We start from the raw sequence: 16,749 nt of genomic DNA, 5'->3' as shown, positions 1-16,749 counted from the left end.
ATTTGATATCTTCTTACAATATTGGCCGCCCCACAGGAAGCAGGTATCTTTTTGTGGAATTGCAACAATATGGCCATTATTATAGAACATTTTTTTATCAAAGCATCCTCCTTATGGCTGTTTTATCAGGTCAGCTCAATATTTTCCCAAGACAATCTGTAACTATTCCAAAGTCACTATTTCAAAATTCCCATTTGGAAAAAGAGAAAAAAAGATATGAAAAAGAGAAATGTGTCCAAACTTTGAATGCAAACCGTGAAGAAGACAGTATGTCTTTGTAAGCTTAAGGCACTATTAATACCAAATAAATAAGAAGTTTTGCGTCTCAGTGTCCTAAGCAGCAAAGATGAGTTCCTGTGACTTACACTTCTCTGCACAGGGATTTGGACAAGGAATTACATGATGTCTCCATTTCCTACTGAAGTTAAACTAACTTGTACATTTGGTACAAAGGGTACATTTTGTTTAGAAGCTCTCCTCTGCTGAAATTTACAGAATACAATATTTGGCAAATAGTTGAATTGTATAAACTCCTGCAGCCAAAGGAGAGAGACACAGAGTAAATTCAGTTCTGTATAGGTGTGTCTCTCAGACATCTCTTCTAGATCTGGCATGAACTGTCCTCTCTGTTTGCCCATGTCTCCCCATTGAAAGTAGGAGATGGTTGGCTTAAACTGCACGAGTAACTATTATATGGCTAAAACTAGGCAAGATTAATTCAACTTTTAACATACAGGAAGATTTAGAGTGCTGATCTAGGCCTTATCAAGGTATTAAACCAAAGAAGAACATAAGACGAATCTCAGATAATAGTGATCTTTAGTGTTCAAAGTATAATGACCAGATTGGAAATATTGGGATATCTGTTTGCCTTATTGCACTATGTATAGAATTTCAGCTAGTTGCAGGATGATAAATAAAGGTTTCAGTGACAATGCTAGCTCTGAATTTTCTTATTAATCTTTAGCAGAGAAAAGTTCAGATTAAAATCCGACATGTAAATGTCAGTCAGCTTTGGGAACGTTTTCTGGACTCCCTGCCTGGGATAGTGCCTTGTCAGATAATGGTCCTGCTCTCAAAAGGGAGTAAGATTACATGCTGGGCAGCCAGTCTCCTCAGGGCAATTCCTTGCCCATGCCTGGAGCGCAGTATGATGTTATTGCAGCTCATAGAAGAATTCTGTGCACAATACACAAGCCCAGATTCACACTATTTGGATTGTCTCTCTAACACTGACACAGAATTAGTAGAATTCCGTAAGAAAAATAGTTAAACGGACCTATGGTGCATCCCAACGGAAGAGTGGTAAATGAAAAGGCACACTTCTGAAATTGTTACATGCTGGATTCTGAGAAAGGGATTACCAATATATTAGTCAAATGAGTAGTGGATAAATTTTATTTATCTATAATTATCCCCAACTGGTGAGCACATGCAGACAACAGACTCAGGAAGAGAGAGGGACATACAGGTTTAATTACTTTTCTCTTTGTGCCTCCATTAGTGGGAGAAAATCCTCTCCTCTGTCTATATTTTGTCCGCCCGTGTTCTCTGCTTGTGGTGTCAAAATATTTGTCTATATATTTAAGATTAGTGAAAGTATTGACTAAATAGAGTCCTTTGGTCCCTAGCACTAACCTGAATCACAAAGGATGTTATCAGTTATCATAATAGGTGTTTCCTGTAGTTGTGTTTTTCTGAGCTAGGGCCATTTTACAGTGAAGCTTATTTAGGTGCGTTCCTGCATGAATGGCAAGAGTGCCCTGTATCTTGCAGTACTCAGCTCAAAGGTTGTGTTATGTTGTCCCAAATATGCTCCGTGTGTTCTAGGACACATTTCCTGCTCAGCAGGCTTCATGGAATGCAACTGTGAAAGGTAAAGCTTTAGTTGCGTATTAGGTTTCCAATATCCAAGTATTCTTTTTATATCGTTCAGAACTCCATCTCCTGCAAAATATTTCAGGAACATCCTTGTAAAACTTCCTTCAGCACATTATTGACTGCAAAGAGTACTGGAATGGTTTATTCATGATTACAGTGGATAGCTGGGTGCAGCTGTCATCCTACAAAAAGATCGCCCTGGTAACACCAATCAACAAGCAGAGTAAGATGATCCCAATATAACTGAAACCTTCTAAATGTTGTCTTTCAACTGAAATATAGAGGCACAACTTCATCCCAAACTTTGCCTGATGAAGTGGGATCCGTGAAATGTATCATAGACGTTGTTATTTGCTGCTGAAAAGCCATTGATTTTCAGTTTTCTTTACATAGTGGAATCTGAGAAATGGCCTACAAGATAAGAGAGCTTTGAGAATAAATAATTAAAATAAGTAATTAGTTCAGCATTGTTTGGGAAAAATTATTGGGAAAAGACAATCGCCATGCAAAATATCAAACATTGGCTCCATCTGTTTTCAACTGACACTGAACAATGACCAGTCCTAAAATTTATATCATAATTTATTATAGCAGTAGGGGGAACTTCTGGATAGGAAGCCAGTTTATCCTTAGGATTGCACACAGTGCCCATGCTGCAAAGACATGCAACCGATACCACAGTTCGGCTCTGCGATCAGCACAGCACTTGTCTCATACCTCGTAACCACAGCCGCGTAGAGGACAGGGCAGAAAATGTATTCTGGGCAAGAGCTGGTGCAAAAATGCAGCTGATTATTCCATGATGTCACCTGCAAATGAACTCACAGGGAAAGGGAGAGACAGAAGGTTTGAAGAAAAACCACTACACACCTTACCTGAGACCGATGCATGCCTGTAGGTCGTGCCTGCAGTATTTGAATCGAGATGATCCACGTTGCTGCTTACAGTTCCTTCTAATATATTCCCATATAGACAAGCAATACAGTGTTAGAAAACAGAACAAAACATGGACTTGCCTTTTCAACACCACGCGTAGAGTGGTGACACAGCAGTCACGCAGAAGTGGTGAAACAGTGGATCACCTTTCAGCACATTTTCTCTCACTCGGTTCCTTAAAATGAAAACCGACAAAGATATGTCCAACACGATGTGTCGGTGGTTTCCAGTTACAGCGTACTGCACTCAAAGCTTTGCAGGTTTTGCAGCACTGAACAGGCATGTAGCTTAATTATAAACCAACCCCGAATCCATTATTACCATATATATATCCCCTAAGACAGAGAGCTAATTGGATAATTTTCACAATTCTTAAAACAAAAATTAATTTGGATCTTTCTTTTTTTATTATTTCTGTATTTCCATGGATAGACAATGATCTTGTGTAATGCTTAATATACATGTAATACATATTCTGAAACAGGCACTTTTCAAGTTTTATTTTTACTTGCTGTCAAAATATTTCCAGAAAATATCACTTCTGCCCACAGACCTCACAGGACATTCTGTCCTGAATCTCTGCAAATTCATGTCCGCGTCTAGGAGGCTTTGGAATTTCTGTATGCAACCAGGAGAGCGCACTGTCATGTTACTTTGGTATGAAATATGATCGATTCGTTGCTCTTTGCTGCTTTCTTTGTATTACAGCACTACACAGATGGTATTACACAGATTAATACACATTATTAATCTTTCACATAATGTTATGAAATTAAATTACTGAATAGCTCCATGTATACAGTAAGAGCACAAGTTTGAATGCACAATTATTTTTATCAGCTCCTTTAACAGTATAAAAATATCTTTAAATTCAATATGAATGTCATGACCTGCTTTCTATTACTTATCTAAATAAAACAGATCAGTTTTTGAGAGCACTGGTAGTAGCCTCTTCTAATGATATCCAGCAGAACTGGCTATAAAAATATAAATAAAGATTGTTTCTTCTATATATAGAGATATACCAGTCTCTACAGAAATTGCCTGAATAATTTAATACAGTATGACCTAATTTCAATACAATTGTAATCATCCTATAGAATTTGTGTATTCTTCACTTTTTATTCATTCAGTTTCTAATTTTCACAGTGTATATTCTTGCTGTATTAGTAGCGCAAAGAATCTGTAGAAAATTGAGTGGGAAAATTAAAAATGAAAATGATGTGCTGCTTTATATATATTATTTTTTTTTCTTAAAATAGCAACTGGACAAATTCTGCTTGTCTCCAGCTCTCCAGTTCTGTCAGCAGCACCACCGTAGGTGCCACTGCATAAGGGAAGGAGGGCTGGAAGACAAGACATTATGTGGAAATTCTTTCTTCATGACTGAACTGGGGGATCTCCTGCTACACAGAGGCTCCCCTATCCCTGTAAAGCATTGGTCAGTTGGTTTTATTTTGTATTTATATTGAAAACCAGTTCTTGGAGACAATTGCTTGGAAATATTTCTTTTCCCGACCATGTATGTTATGAAAATTGTGACCAGTTCACACTGAATATTGGCTTTTACTCTAAAGACAATACTAAATGTGTCAAGGTAGCATGTATCAGACTGCTTACATCAAATTGTACAATAAACTACTTGAATTACTTTTCAGTTTTTCAGTTTGCCTCTACAGGAAAAAGAGTCGCATTTTCTAGTATCTTATCTAAGCTGTCAGACAAGAGTGCTACTGAATGTCGTGTTTGAGGACAGGCAGGTCCCCTAAAGGAGAATGTAGGAATCTTCGTCATTAAGTACTTTATAAAATAGAAAACACTTAAGCACATTTGGAACTTCTGGAGTTCATCTGTAAGTTGCATAAGGTTTCTTAGCTTTTTCCTCCAACTGAAAGAGGAATGACGCACACATAGCTCTTCCACCTTTGTGGAGATAAGATTATACAAGATTATGACTCTATAATATCAATTTATCACAGTGCTGCACGTACTGCTACCAGGTACAAATACAAATCATGAAAAACATCTGTAAGTCCCTATAAGCAATTTGTCAGAATACTTTAAAGTACATGTATAATAAATGAAGAACACATGTTTCATAGGAACCAAATGAAACTAGAGCTGTACCGAATGCTTTGCCAGAGACTTGAACAGCTGTGGACATCACCTCTCTCTCCCTCTATCCAGCTTTAAAAGGCATTGTTTTCCTTTTAGCTTGACAGGTGATGTTTACAATACCGTCAGTCTTCCTGAAAGACAGACTGCCCCAAATATGTCTGTAGACCATTTCCATCTCCTTAAATGCTGCCTTTTGATTCTCATTTTAGATATTTGGCGCTTTCTGCTAAATGACAAAGGGTCCTCACTGCACCATCCTTGCCAGCTTCTAAAAAGACATCAAACACCTACCGTCATTTACTTAGGAAAAAATATCAGGCTATATATGCAACTGTATAGTATTTTCTTTCTGGTACCTAGAGTTAAGAGATGGAAAAGTTTTGTACGGTTAATATTCTGGTCAGAGTGTGTGCACACAAACACACCCACATCCATACGTCTTTCAAGCTTCTAAAGAGGTTTGTCTGACTTTTCCTGAGCTCCATGCCTCAACAAGGCTCTGGATTTCTTCTGTTTGAGCAGAATATAAGATGGAAGCTCCAAAGTCTCTTTGCTATTATGTTTTGCATCTCAGATCAAGGGCACAGTTTTCGTATTATTCAGAACGATACATTTCTTTACACAGAGAAAAACTTAACAACCACACCCTCCCCTCCCAATCATATCAGTTGAATACTGTCACTTGCATGTAAATCCTGGGCACGCAGTTTAATTATCTCTCTATAGTCTTCCTACTCTACCAGTTTTTGCTTTGCTTCTCAGATAAGAGCTTCCTGCTTCTCTCATTCCTGTTTCAGATTTAGCTCCGATAATGACAAGCAGTGGGAGTGGAAGATGTTTTCTTTTATTAAATCTGCAAATATTAGTCCCCATACTTTTCAGTGTCTACAGTGATTTGCCGAACCTGAGAAAGGAGCAACAACTGTTTTACTTGACAACTCTGTGTTATAAAATATATTGGTATTAAATTTTGAGTAACCTTTCAAAATACTGAACAGTTTTATATGCAGGAAAGGTGAGTGAATGATACACATTCTATTACTCAAGTCAAGCTAACATGCATTATAATATATAATAAATTTATAGTTTTACTTTGTTTTATCTGCTTTAAAAAGTAGGAGGAATGTAAAACACTTTCTTCAGCACCGAACATATGCAATCACCATTGTATATTTAAAAAAACAACCTGCTGATTATAAGATAGCTTAAATAGCCCCAAGTGTCCCTGAAGAGCTACTGTGTGCTGTGTAAAAGCTGAATAATCCTCCTCATGTCAGAAGGTGACTCTTCAGCTGTTCAGGATCATGAGCTGTTATGCTACCACTTGTAAAAAAAAGATTCAAAACACAAGAACATACATTTAGGTAAAGATCACTGTGATGGTACCGGAATTAATCTGCAAGAGCTGACAACATTGAAATCAATCTAGCAAGAACGATTCAAGGATCTGTAGCTTTTACTTAAAACCAAACCACAAAGAACACAGCAAATTCACACCAAGATAAGTTCAATGGGAATATGAAATTTCTACATCATATTTGGCTCATTTTTCTTCTTTTACAAAGATAACTGGAAAAAAAGGAATATGTCCAAACACACTTTCTATTTAAATACATACTGAATGCAGTATTCATATAACACTAGAAGTGCAGTCTGTGCAAAAGTACTCAAAATCATTATTGCTCAGTGATCTGAATAAAATACTTTAACAAATAAAGGCACATTGATAGAAGAAAAGCTGTTTCAATCATCTGTATTTGTTTTAATCATCAAAATAGGGGAATTCACTTTGGCCCCTGTGCTTAGAAAAATATGACTTTGACTTTCAAAATCGCATTAGCTTTAATTTTTAGTCTTAGTATTTACATGGTAGTTTCTTCCCATTCAAGCTCCACATCACCTACAAAAGAAACAGATACATTATATTAACTTGCCTTGTAAACAAATAGTAACTAATGGCAGATAACTGTTTTGGCTGAATTTAACAGACCTTGCAGGGAAAAAAGTGTAAGGCTTGAGCAATGACTATTACCATGTGGGAGACTAAAGGGCAGCAAAATGCTAGAAAATTACACTTCTGAAGTGAAAAAATGCACGTCAACGTATTTATTTCTACTTCTTAGTCCGGACAAGTCAATGCACCCGCTATGAAAAAATAATTTTTGAGACAATCTGTATCTCCATACCTTCCATGGCATCCAGAGAGTCCATCTTTTGCAGTGCTGAGTAATTTACAAAACATATGGGCTGACTACTTCCCCTGCTTGTCAACAGATCCAATACACATTGATGCAAAAATATATATTGTGCCTGTAAGATGTGAATACAAAGATGCTCGATTAGAAGAAAAATGTAATTCTAATACCAAAAAACTTTTCAGTTTTTTGTATAACATTTAGATCTTCTCAAAGTAAATGCTGTTTAAATCAGCAATCTCAATACTTTGATGATCTCATGTACACCTGATCTGATTTCATTCATTATGAGGTATAATGCATTAAAATTTGCCAAAACATGTTAATTCTTATGCCCAGTAAGATATATGAAATTAGACTAATCATAACTGAGACTAACAGCCTCTTCCACAATTTTCTGTAAAGGTTTCTTCTATGAAAAGATGTTTGATTATTTTTTGCCACTGGATTCAGACTGAAGAAACTGAACCACATGAATGTAATATTTAGATAAGAATTTTTTCATTTTCCTAGCATAGAGAAAACCAGCAGGGTGCACTCAAATGCAAAAGTTCAAGTAAATCTACATGTTCTAGGAGCGTACATCATTGCTAAGAGCAAGAAACCACATTATTTCTGGTGATAGATCTTAGACTGTAGCATCATTTTTAATAGACTGTAATGCAAACGGTAGGCAGCTAAAGCTCATCTGACACTTCCAAGGACATAAAGTAACTCTAGGTAATGATTACTGAAAAGAGAAAAATAAACAAAAAGGAAATGTAAGAATGAAATAAAAGAATGACAGTAGATAGAAAGAAAATAAACAGATTAAGCGAATCTTCACATAGAAGAAGCACTGGGTATGTAGATGCAGAAAATGAACCAGATTACTGATTCGTTTAGGTTGGAGGGGACCTCTTGAGATCACCTAGTACAATTGCCACTGCTGAAGCTGGGTCAGCTAAAGCACATTGCCCAGGACCTTGTCCAGATGGGTTCTGAACACCTCCACAGATGGAGATGACAAAAAATAACTACCTTGACTTTTGCAGGGGTAAATATATTAGTGTACTTTTTCTGCTCAATAATTGTTATTTTGTTTCAGAAGTACCATCAATTTTCAATTCAAGTGTCTCAGCTTTACATGAGAAATTTGTGTTTACACGGATATGTTTTAGGGTCTTAGCTCCAGAGCCATGGGTAATTAAACAGACTTTCACAGGCCCCTGAGGTACACAGTAGCATTATGCTTTTCAATAGCTTGCTTACTGAAGCAACAGCATGGCATTCCTTCAAAGTAGCCTTTGTACTTTTCTTGTCAAGATGATAAACTTTAATGAATCCACTGGACAAATACGGATTTCTAGAATAAAAGTCTTAAGTTTCAGTGAAGTTTAGATTGGTTATTCCAATTCAGAAGGCAGACTCTGAAAGCTCCATAGTCTCTTGCATTCATACAGCTACTTGTGAGCATGTAGCAATGAAAATCTTTCTGGGTTTGCCAGGGCAGAGTGACACAGGATACCTGGGCAACGTACATGTGACAGATTATTTTCCCAGTTACAGTTAATGATGTTCTTAATTATTTGAAAGTCTTTTTATGGTTGGAAGTGGGAGAGAGAATAAAAAAGTTCACTAAAAATTAGGTTATGCACTTCACCTGTTGTCCAAGGACAGGCCTTGGTAACGTACAGGCCACCAGGCAGAGTACCAGGGTATTGAAATTATATCTACATTATGGAATAAAATAGTGCCTGGGTACATCGCCAGCTGGTGCAACTTGATCATCCAAACTACTTCAAATTGTTTGGATAGTCCCTCACTTAGTTTTGATCCATGTGAACCAGTGCTGTCTCAAGTAATTTCCAGGTGTGTTTCAGGAGTTACTACAGACTATGGGTCATTCCCTCTAGAGAGCTTGGACACAGCTATCTTTTGTGAAGAGAGTGGTAATTGCAGAGGTGTTTAATTGCAGAGATGTGGGACATTTTGAGCCCATTCGCTACAGCGACAGCAAGTGACTCTGTTGGCAAAAGGAAAACTATTTTGAAGAGATAATCAAGCAAAAATCAGGTCTGAGAGCAACCAGTTTTTATTTATTTTACTCATAGATTCTGCAGACAGTTTGACTGAGGGATCTCTAAACTGAGTTCTGGGAAGGACTTGCTCCTCTCTTCATATCTTCTGTGCTGATCATATAAAATCTGAATTATAGACTACTAAAGAGTGTTTTATAACAGAACTGTCAGAATAGCTTGACTACTGAATCCACCATAAAACTTTACAAGATTTGCCTCTCTTTGGGTAAGTTTTAGTGCTGATCAGTATTTTGTAGTCCTGCAAACATGAGCTAGAAATGGCCTGGAAGGAGAACAACCTGCCTGAGGATTTTGCAGCTAGCATATAGATCAATACTCGTTCTGGTTCAAAACTACAAGACCATCATCTCCTATTGCATTTTGGCACATCTTTTTCTAGCCTCTGACAAAATACGCAAATGAAGAGGTACACAAAAATAATACACATTTTAAAAATGTACACTGATCTTATCAAATGTCTTACTGTTTTAAGGTGTTATTTTGGGGGACCTCCCATTAAACTGCCTTCCAGCCTTTGCCTTATTTTCAGATGATTCTATTTCTAGTCAAAAGCGTAAAACAGCAACCAAAAAAAGTATTCCCAGAATTCATCATCACAGGAAAGTCCTGGCAATTGTTTAGCTGCATCAAGACTCCAAAAGGAAAAACTGAAAGCAAATGGTAATCAGACAGCACCTTGCAAGAAAGAGCATGACACATTATCACCAGAAGGCCTCACAAAATCTTCTGAAGTGCAGTTGCTGAAGATAGGTTAATCTCTCTTTGTATGTTCCGACACACTTTTCGTATATTCTGACATGATATATAAGAGCAGAATTGCATTCCTAATGGAACAAGCCTCCTTACATTAAAATCAGTTTAAATCCGTCAGTCATGTGGAAGTTCATCCTGAAACCGCTCACCCATACTGAGAAGTAGGTCAGTCAGGCTGTAGACCCAAAGGCTTCAGGCAGCAGCCCTGGGTTGGATTTGCAGGACACTTATGGCCAGAAGCCTTATGCAAATACAGCTGGATTTCCATTCCACCGGGCATTTAGGGTCAGCTTTGAATTCTGCTGTTACTCCTCCACAAATGCCCAGATCTCCAGGTACAGCAGAGGTCTTCCTTACTAGCAGGTCATCAATAACTTATATCCATACTCAATAAGTCTGCCAGAAATGCACTTCTTTTTTAAACCCAAAACCCACCATTACCTTGATTTTGCAAACTCTGAAGTTGCGCTTAATTCTATCCATGTGTGTTATTTTATTTGAAGCAATTTTAAAAGAATCAAGGAATCATTAATAAGGTCAAAGGTAAACGAATATTTAAAAGTTTGGAAGACCATGCCACATATCCATACACAAAAAAAGACAGTTAAGTAGTAAATAAAGTCAAATTAAGTAGTGCATGAGCAAATAAATTTTTTATTTTAACAAACTGTTCTTCACCCAAAACTCGAAATGAACTTTCTCAAAGTCTGAGGAATCATGATTTAGGTTCTAAAAACTAAATATCTCAGAACTCTTTTCAGCACTTGTCAAGGCTTTGCTGGCCAAATATACTTAAATAGATAAAAAGAACACATTTGCACAAAGCTTGAAAGCCAAATAGAAGCAGGATTTGGTAGAAAATGGATTAGGCGGCTGATTGTTACGAGCTTTCAAGTCTTGTTATGTAGATGAGATGATCACATTAGTAACTTCTTAACAACAGAAAATAGAATAGATAAATATGTAAATCTTACCAGATTCTGTACCATACACATTCTTTCGCTTCTTAACTCAGCCACGAGTCCATAGATATCCACAAAATCATGGTCATTTATATGTTGGGTTAAATGGTCAAGTGCAATATAAACACCTGTTCTTCCAACACCAGCACTGCAAACAAAATACACAAGATAAAATGAAGTTTTTCTGGTTTAGTATAAAATATTTTCTTAGAATATTCTAGTTAAATTAAGTTTATTGTGAAAAGAAAACTTCAGAAAAAATTAAATGTTTTTCACTCTGTGTGTGTGTGTCTCCTTGCTGAATGAGATCGAGTGAAATCCGGATTCGAGTCATGTTCTGGTTTTGATTTTACAAGGGGTTGCATCAGACAGATGAGATATAATTCAACCAAACCTGTATAAGTGGAAAAATGGTCCTACAGCTTTTCTGTGAATTTTCTAGAGCTCACTAATTCAAAGAAAAAGACCCACAAGATTTTTTGAAATCACACCTGGATTCTATGATGCTTTTGCTATTTGAAACAGTATGGGATATAGCAAAACTTTTACAATATTTACAATACTTTTGAAAGAAGGATGTGTGTGCAAGACACACTGGTAGCCAGTGTTATTTTATTTCAAGGCTTGAAAACAAATAGGATTTTCTCAAAATCATTATCAGACTTCTCTCCACTTAGTGTAATAAATGCAGAGTATATTACTGTAGATAATCAGGAAATTACAGCAAAACTCTCTTGAATATGCAAGATCTAATGATCAGAAAATAATGAATAAGCTCTCTGGATATGAGAACACATGCTGCTGCTTTGTAACACTGGGAATTTGAGCAAAGGGGATGGGATTCATTGCAGAGGGGCCCCAAAGCACGTAAGTGTCCTCAAAATACGAAGACCGTGTAGTTCTCTCCTGTAATAGTCTCTCCGGCCCCTGCAGTAAAGGGAAATGTCGAACTGTCAATGACAATGACATCAAATAAAATGAGGCTTTATCACTCATTGTGGGTGGCACGTGTAGGACACTGAGGACAAATAAAAAGAACTCCCAAGCATGATAATCTTGGACTTGATGACCTTAAAGGTCTTTTCCAACCTAAACCACTCTGTAAGTGGACAGTTAGGGAAGAGATTTGTGGCACCAAACCCAGCTTTTTCTTCCACATGTTTCCAGACTCACACGGAGTGAGAATGGGGCAAAGAATCAATCACAGACCTCTGAATTCCAGTCACTATTTTGGAGCACTCATTTGGTGGGAACACTGACCTGCATATAAAATGCAGACGCACTCACCACCTTCCTGAAGACTCAGCCTTCTTCACACACTTACTCTTTGAAATAGCTGCTTGAGAGTCTTGGGTATGAAATCAATGGGAACTATGACAGCTGAACACCTCTAACCACCAGACCTTATATTTAAGAGCCTAAATATAGATTTTAGCTGTTTACAGGCATCCAAGCTTGAAATCTGGCACATGCCACATTCGTCATTCTCTGTGGCTCCCAAAGAGTTTCTTCCTCTTGATATGTGGCGTGTACATTTAATACAATTTTTAATACTTATTTCTTAAGAGGAGCTATAATTATAATGGAAATAATTTAAACCAACATGTCAGTTGCTATTCCTCTTCTTACAATAAAGAGGAAAATTGAGAGAGAGGAAAATCCAGCAGTACTTTATGGTAATTGCTGAACTAACTATTCCACTGACATCACCTCAATGGGATTTCCACAAGTGGAAGAACAGACACACTTTGGCATTTTACTCCTAGAAAGGACTAAGGAGCACCACTAAAAAACCTTCACTGTTGTCCTTACTGGAACCACACCTGTGCACTCAGTTTTCATCGTTCTTCTTGCAACTTCCCTCAGCATTAATATGCACTTGAAATCCTAAGATAGTAAATGATGACTTGGTGAATATGCTTACCTGCAGTGAACCACCATTGGTGTATTATCGTGTGCTCGGCTCGCACGGATAAGTTTTACAAAATGGATAATTGGTGCTGTAGTTTCAGGGACTCCATGTTCCGGCCAAGAAGTAAAGTTACACTGTCGCACCATCATGCAGTCTCCATGCTGCGAAATATAAAATAAGGCAGTGTTTGCAGAAGAAATGTGACAGAAGATCTGGTAAGCTGCATCTAACCTTCTCAGCAATTTCATGTAAAAATGAAAGGCAAAATAGCATAACAAGATGTGCTTGTATCAAGGGATAATTCATTGTGAAGGTTTTTTGAGAGCCGGCATCAAGTCCATCTTTTAGAAAGTATTAACGTCTTCAGCAGTCACTCTCCATTTGACTTCAGTCACTACATCAATGTAATTTGTAGACTACAGGTTGAAGCTTCTATAGCTTGTTTAGAAGTTTAATGCGTTGGGACGACAAATTTATTTAGGGAAAAGCAACCATTCTAGGACTGATCGAATGTAATAAAGGCAAACACACATATGTTGGTAAACACAGATATGTTTTCCAAGTGTTTGATGCCCTCTCAATCAGAGCAGCAGCAATATAAACTCAAAGAAAAGAGCAGGTTATGATCTGATATCTAAATTAACTATGAAGGACATAAGAATAAAAGCACAGCATCATGCCAAAGGCCTGTCTAGACCAATATCCTGTTTTCCAACAGTAGGCAAGAAAAAATCTTAGGGAAAATTATAAAACATGACAACAATACAATGTGTCTATAGTTCCACCGAATATCCTTTCAATTTGTAATCGTTTGTGATACGTGAACTGCCTCAGTTAGAGATGGTATCTTGAAATTTAGTAGTACTTGTCAGAATTTTCTTCTACTAATTTCTCCAGATTTTTTAAGTCTTTAGCATTCACAATATCTTGCAGCAAGGAGTACCACAGTTTAATCAACTTTTAAATTTATTTTGAACCAACCACTTGCTCTTTTCCTATTGCAAGGGACACTGAACAACTGTGAACAATTATATGTAGCAACTACTTTGGGTCTGTATTTTTAAAATTGATCCACATAAAAACAAGAGAAGTGACTTTGGATGCAATATGGCAATAATTGTGAATGATTTCCCTCACATATGCTTTTTACCTTCACTGGAAGGTCATAAAAAAATCCATCCATTTGTAAATGGAAGATGGAGCACAATCTTAAAATCAGCAATGTGGCACATGCAATGAAATGCTTATAAAGGACACAGCTTCTTGTGCAGGGTAGTTCAGCTACAGTAAATGGATCACTTACTCAATTCAGCTTATGCTTTGTTTTCTTTTCAGCCTCACCCTGGTTAACACAGGTGACTTGGCATTTGCTGGCATGCATTTTTACTCTAAATTGTCCCTTTTCTACTCTATGTCTTTTGTCTATGTCATTTTAAAATGCTCAATTGTCCTGTACTATGTGCACAACATATCCGTATGGGGTGACCACTGAGACAATCCCCTATCATCTGCTGTGTTCCTTTTGTCACCTGCGTGTGCCACAGGATGGTAATGTATTGGATTGCCCAGTTCAGGTCCTAGGATGTGGCTGCATTACATACAACACAGGTCAATGTTGGGAGTGCAAAAGAAGACTGACTTCATCTTGGGTCATTATGCCCGGATCGCCTTCTGAGCCTACCTACTGGTCTGACTTAACACTGGGTGCTAATTTTTCCAAAGAGTGGAACCTGTAGTTGTGGATCATGACAAAGATGAACGTCTATGCTGTACCCCTCACCCCCCTTCCCAGCACAAAGAGTGGGAGTAATACTGATGATTCTCATTTACATTGGGTGAATCTCCTGGGGGTGGAGGCCAATATGACGGGTGGTACAAGGAAAAACAGCTGCGCTGCACCAGAGAACTTGCCCTTTAATATGAGAGGGATACATTCAAAGGGATTTGTCTGATCCCAGAATGGTTAGGATTACTCCTTTCTAGAAGAGACAACTGAGGTGTCCAAATAGAAACTTCACCTCCCACCAGACCAGAGGTTCAGTAACCTTGATAGGCCCTTCATAGCATGTCAGCCACATATCTGAGCTCTTTGTGACAGAAACTGGAGAATATTCTCAGGAAAAAAAACAACCCAAACGAGGAATGAAAAAACATATGCAGGAAAACCAGGCAGTACAATGCATATGCATTAAAAAAAGTAAAAGACTAACACTGAGGGATAGTTGGGTGGGATGGAGCACATCTGATGTTCTTTGAGGTGTTGGATGGGTTTTATTAAATCAGGTTCCAGTCCTGGCTTACCCTTTCAATTTTTAGATCTCTGATGGTCCAGTCTATTTGAATATCTTCCATCAATTTAGTAATCACTATATCCCCAAACACAGTAACCGGTTTATTATCTTCTGGCCAGTACTGATGACATCTTATCTGCAAGGAGATGATTACTAATTAACAATGATCATAGTATAATCTTGACAGAAACTACATACAGAATTTCCAATTATATCAAATGCTATTAATTGGTACACTGGTAACTTACCCGTCCTTTTTCAAAACATTGTGTAAGCATCACAAGTGTTTTTGCTCTTGTCTCCCACACCATTCTCCAGAAATCGCCCACTGTTCCTGGTAATGGTCCCTGAGTTGCAATAAACTCATTTGGACATAAATAACCCTAAGAAAAAGAAAATACTTAATACATAATGGCTGGCAAGGAAAAAAGAATCTGCATGTGACTCACAGTTGTGCCTGTATCTATCAAGCCTGAGGCTAGGACCTTGTCAGACATACTAAACTAATTGGCATAGGTCTGGATAGCCATTGCGTGGCAGATGGCCTTGGAAACCTGAAGAAGTAATGGCATTTTTTCCATCGTCTAGATCAGTTATGCACCAATGCTTTAATAAAGTTTGGGAAATGCCATCCTAATAGAAATGCATTTAGTAGAGAAATTACAGAGATATCAGGTCAGTAATTCCCATTTTAAAATATCTAAACCTTCACATTAGCCTTACTGCAAATCCAGCCAGAGGCTACCAAGAACTGTGTCAGGAAGAAGCCAACAAAGTAGAATTAAATAGTGCGGAGGAGCAGTGGTCTTTAAGAAACCTTCTGTAGGGGTTGACTTTTATTTTAGTGTTCGATTCTGCTAAGTTCATTTATAAATTGATGTAAAACCTGGGGAGAAGGAAGTTCGTTGAAAAAAATCTGTGTAAATGCTGTGAGTGCATGGCTTCTCATGGATATGGTTTCTCAAAGAAACTAAGCATACCCTACAGGAACTCTAAGTACTACAGAAGGTCTAATATAACAATAGCAATAATAGCAATAAATTTATGCTGTAGAGCTAGCAGTCTATAATATCACAGAGTTCTGCTTACTGCTCAAAACAACTGACACAGTGGTTTATAGCAACACTCCTTGTTGGAATTATAGGCCTATAATTCACAGCTGCCTGTTACTTCTTCCATCTATAATATAGAGAACAGGTGGCAGTGAGAAATTATGTTAATCCTCCCTAGTTTAAGAATGAGGTGAGAAACTGTAATTCAGGGATGTAAAGCTCACAGTTCAGTGACTGACTTTTTCTTGTTTAACCAATGAAAGTAAAAGTAGCATCCAGGTTCCCATTACTGTATACCAGCCTGCTCTTTCCCTTTCTTTATATGTACGCTTATGTATACACACCGAGACAAATAGGTGCTAAATACACACACACATATGTTGTATATTTACAGCTACATGCACGTATATATATACGCATCCACAAATATGTGAAGTGAGAGCGTATAAAGGGCAAAGCTTTAGCCCTGGGAAATGGTAACATGACAGTTGCCTGTTCACTGATGAACGGGGACCTAAAATCAGATACCTGTATGCAGTAAAGACATGCCAAATCTTAGCAGGCAACA

General features: G+C 37.6%; 1 protein-coding gene across 1 annotated transcript in view; it reads right to left on the bottom strand.

Annotated features, from left to right (window-relative positions):
- Window positions 1-6,375: 6,375 nt before the first annotated feature.
- Window positions 6,376-16,749, bottom strand: part of PTPRQ (protein tyrosine phosphatase receptor type Q) — a 110,457-nt gene continuing 100,083 nt past the window's right edge. Inside the window, exons 40-45 of the mRNA XM_074599951.1 lie at window positions 15,378-15,512; window positions 15,140-15,265; window positions 12,851-12,999; window positions 10,939-11,074; window positions 7,122-7,245; window positions 6,376-6,835 (exon numbers count right to left, since the gene is read on the bottom strand). Of these exons, the coding sequence (XP_074456052.1) occupies window positions 6,798-6,835; window positions 7,122-7,245; window positions 10,939-11,074; window positions 12,851-12,999; window positions 15,140-15,265; window positions 15,378-15,512 (708 nt within the window). The 3' untranslated portion in view covers window positions 6,376-6,797. The remainder of the gene's footprint in view (window positions 6,836-7,121; window positions 7,246-10,938; window positions 11,075-12,850; window positions 13,000-15,139; window positions 15,266-15,377; window positions 15,513-16,749) is intronic.

Source organism: Larus michahellis, chromosome 1 (genome assembly GCF_964199755.1).
Source record: "Larus michahellis chromosome 1, bLarMic1.1, whole genome shotgun sequence".
Taxonomy (NCBI): domain Eukaryota; kingdom Metazoa; phylum Chordata; class Aves; order Charadriiformes; family Laridae; genus Larus; species Larus michahellis.
The sequence above is the reverse complement of the archived record's forward strand: the minus strand, read 5'-3'. Positions and strand labels throughout refer to the sequence as shown.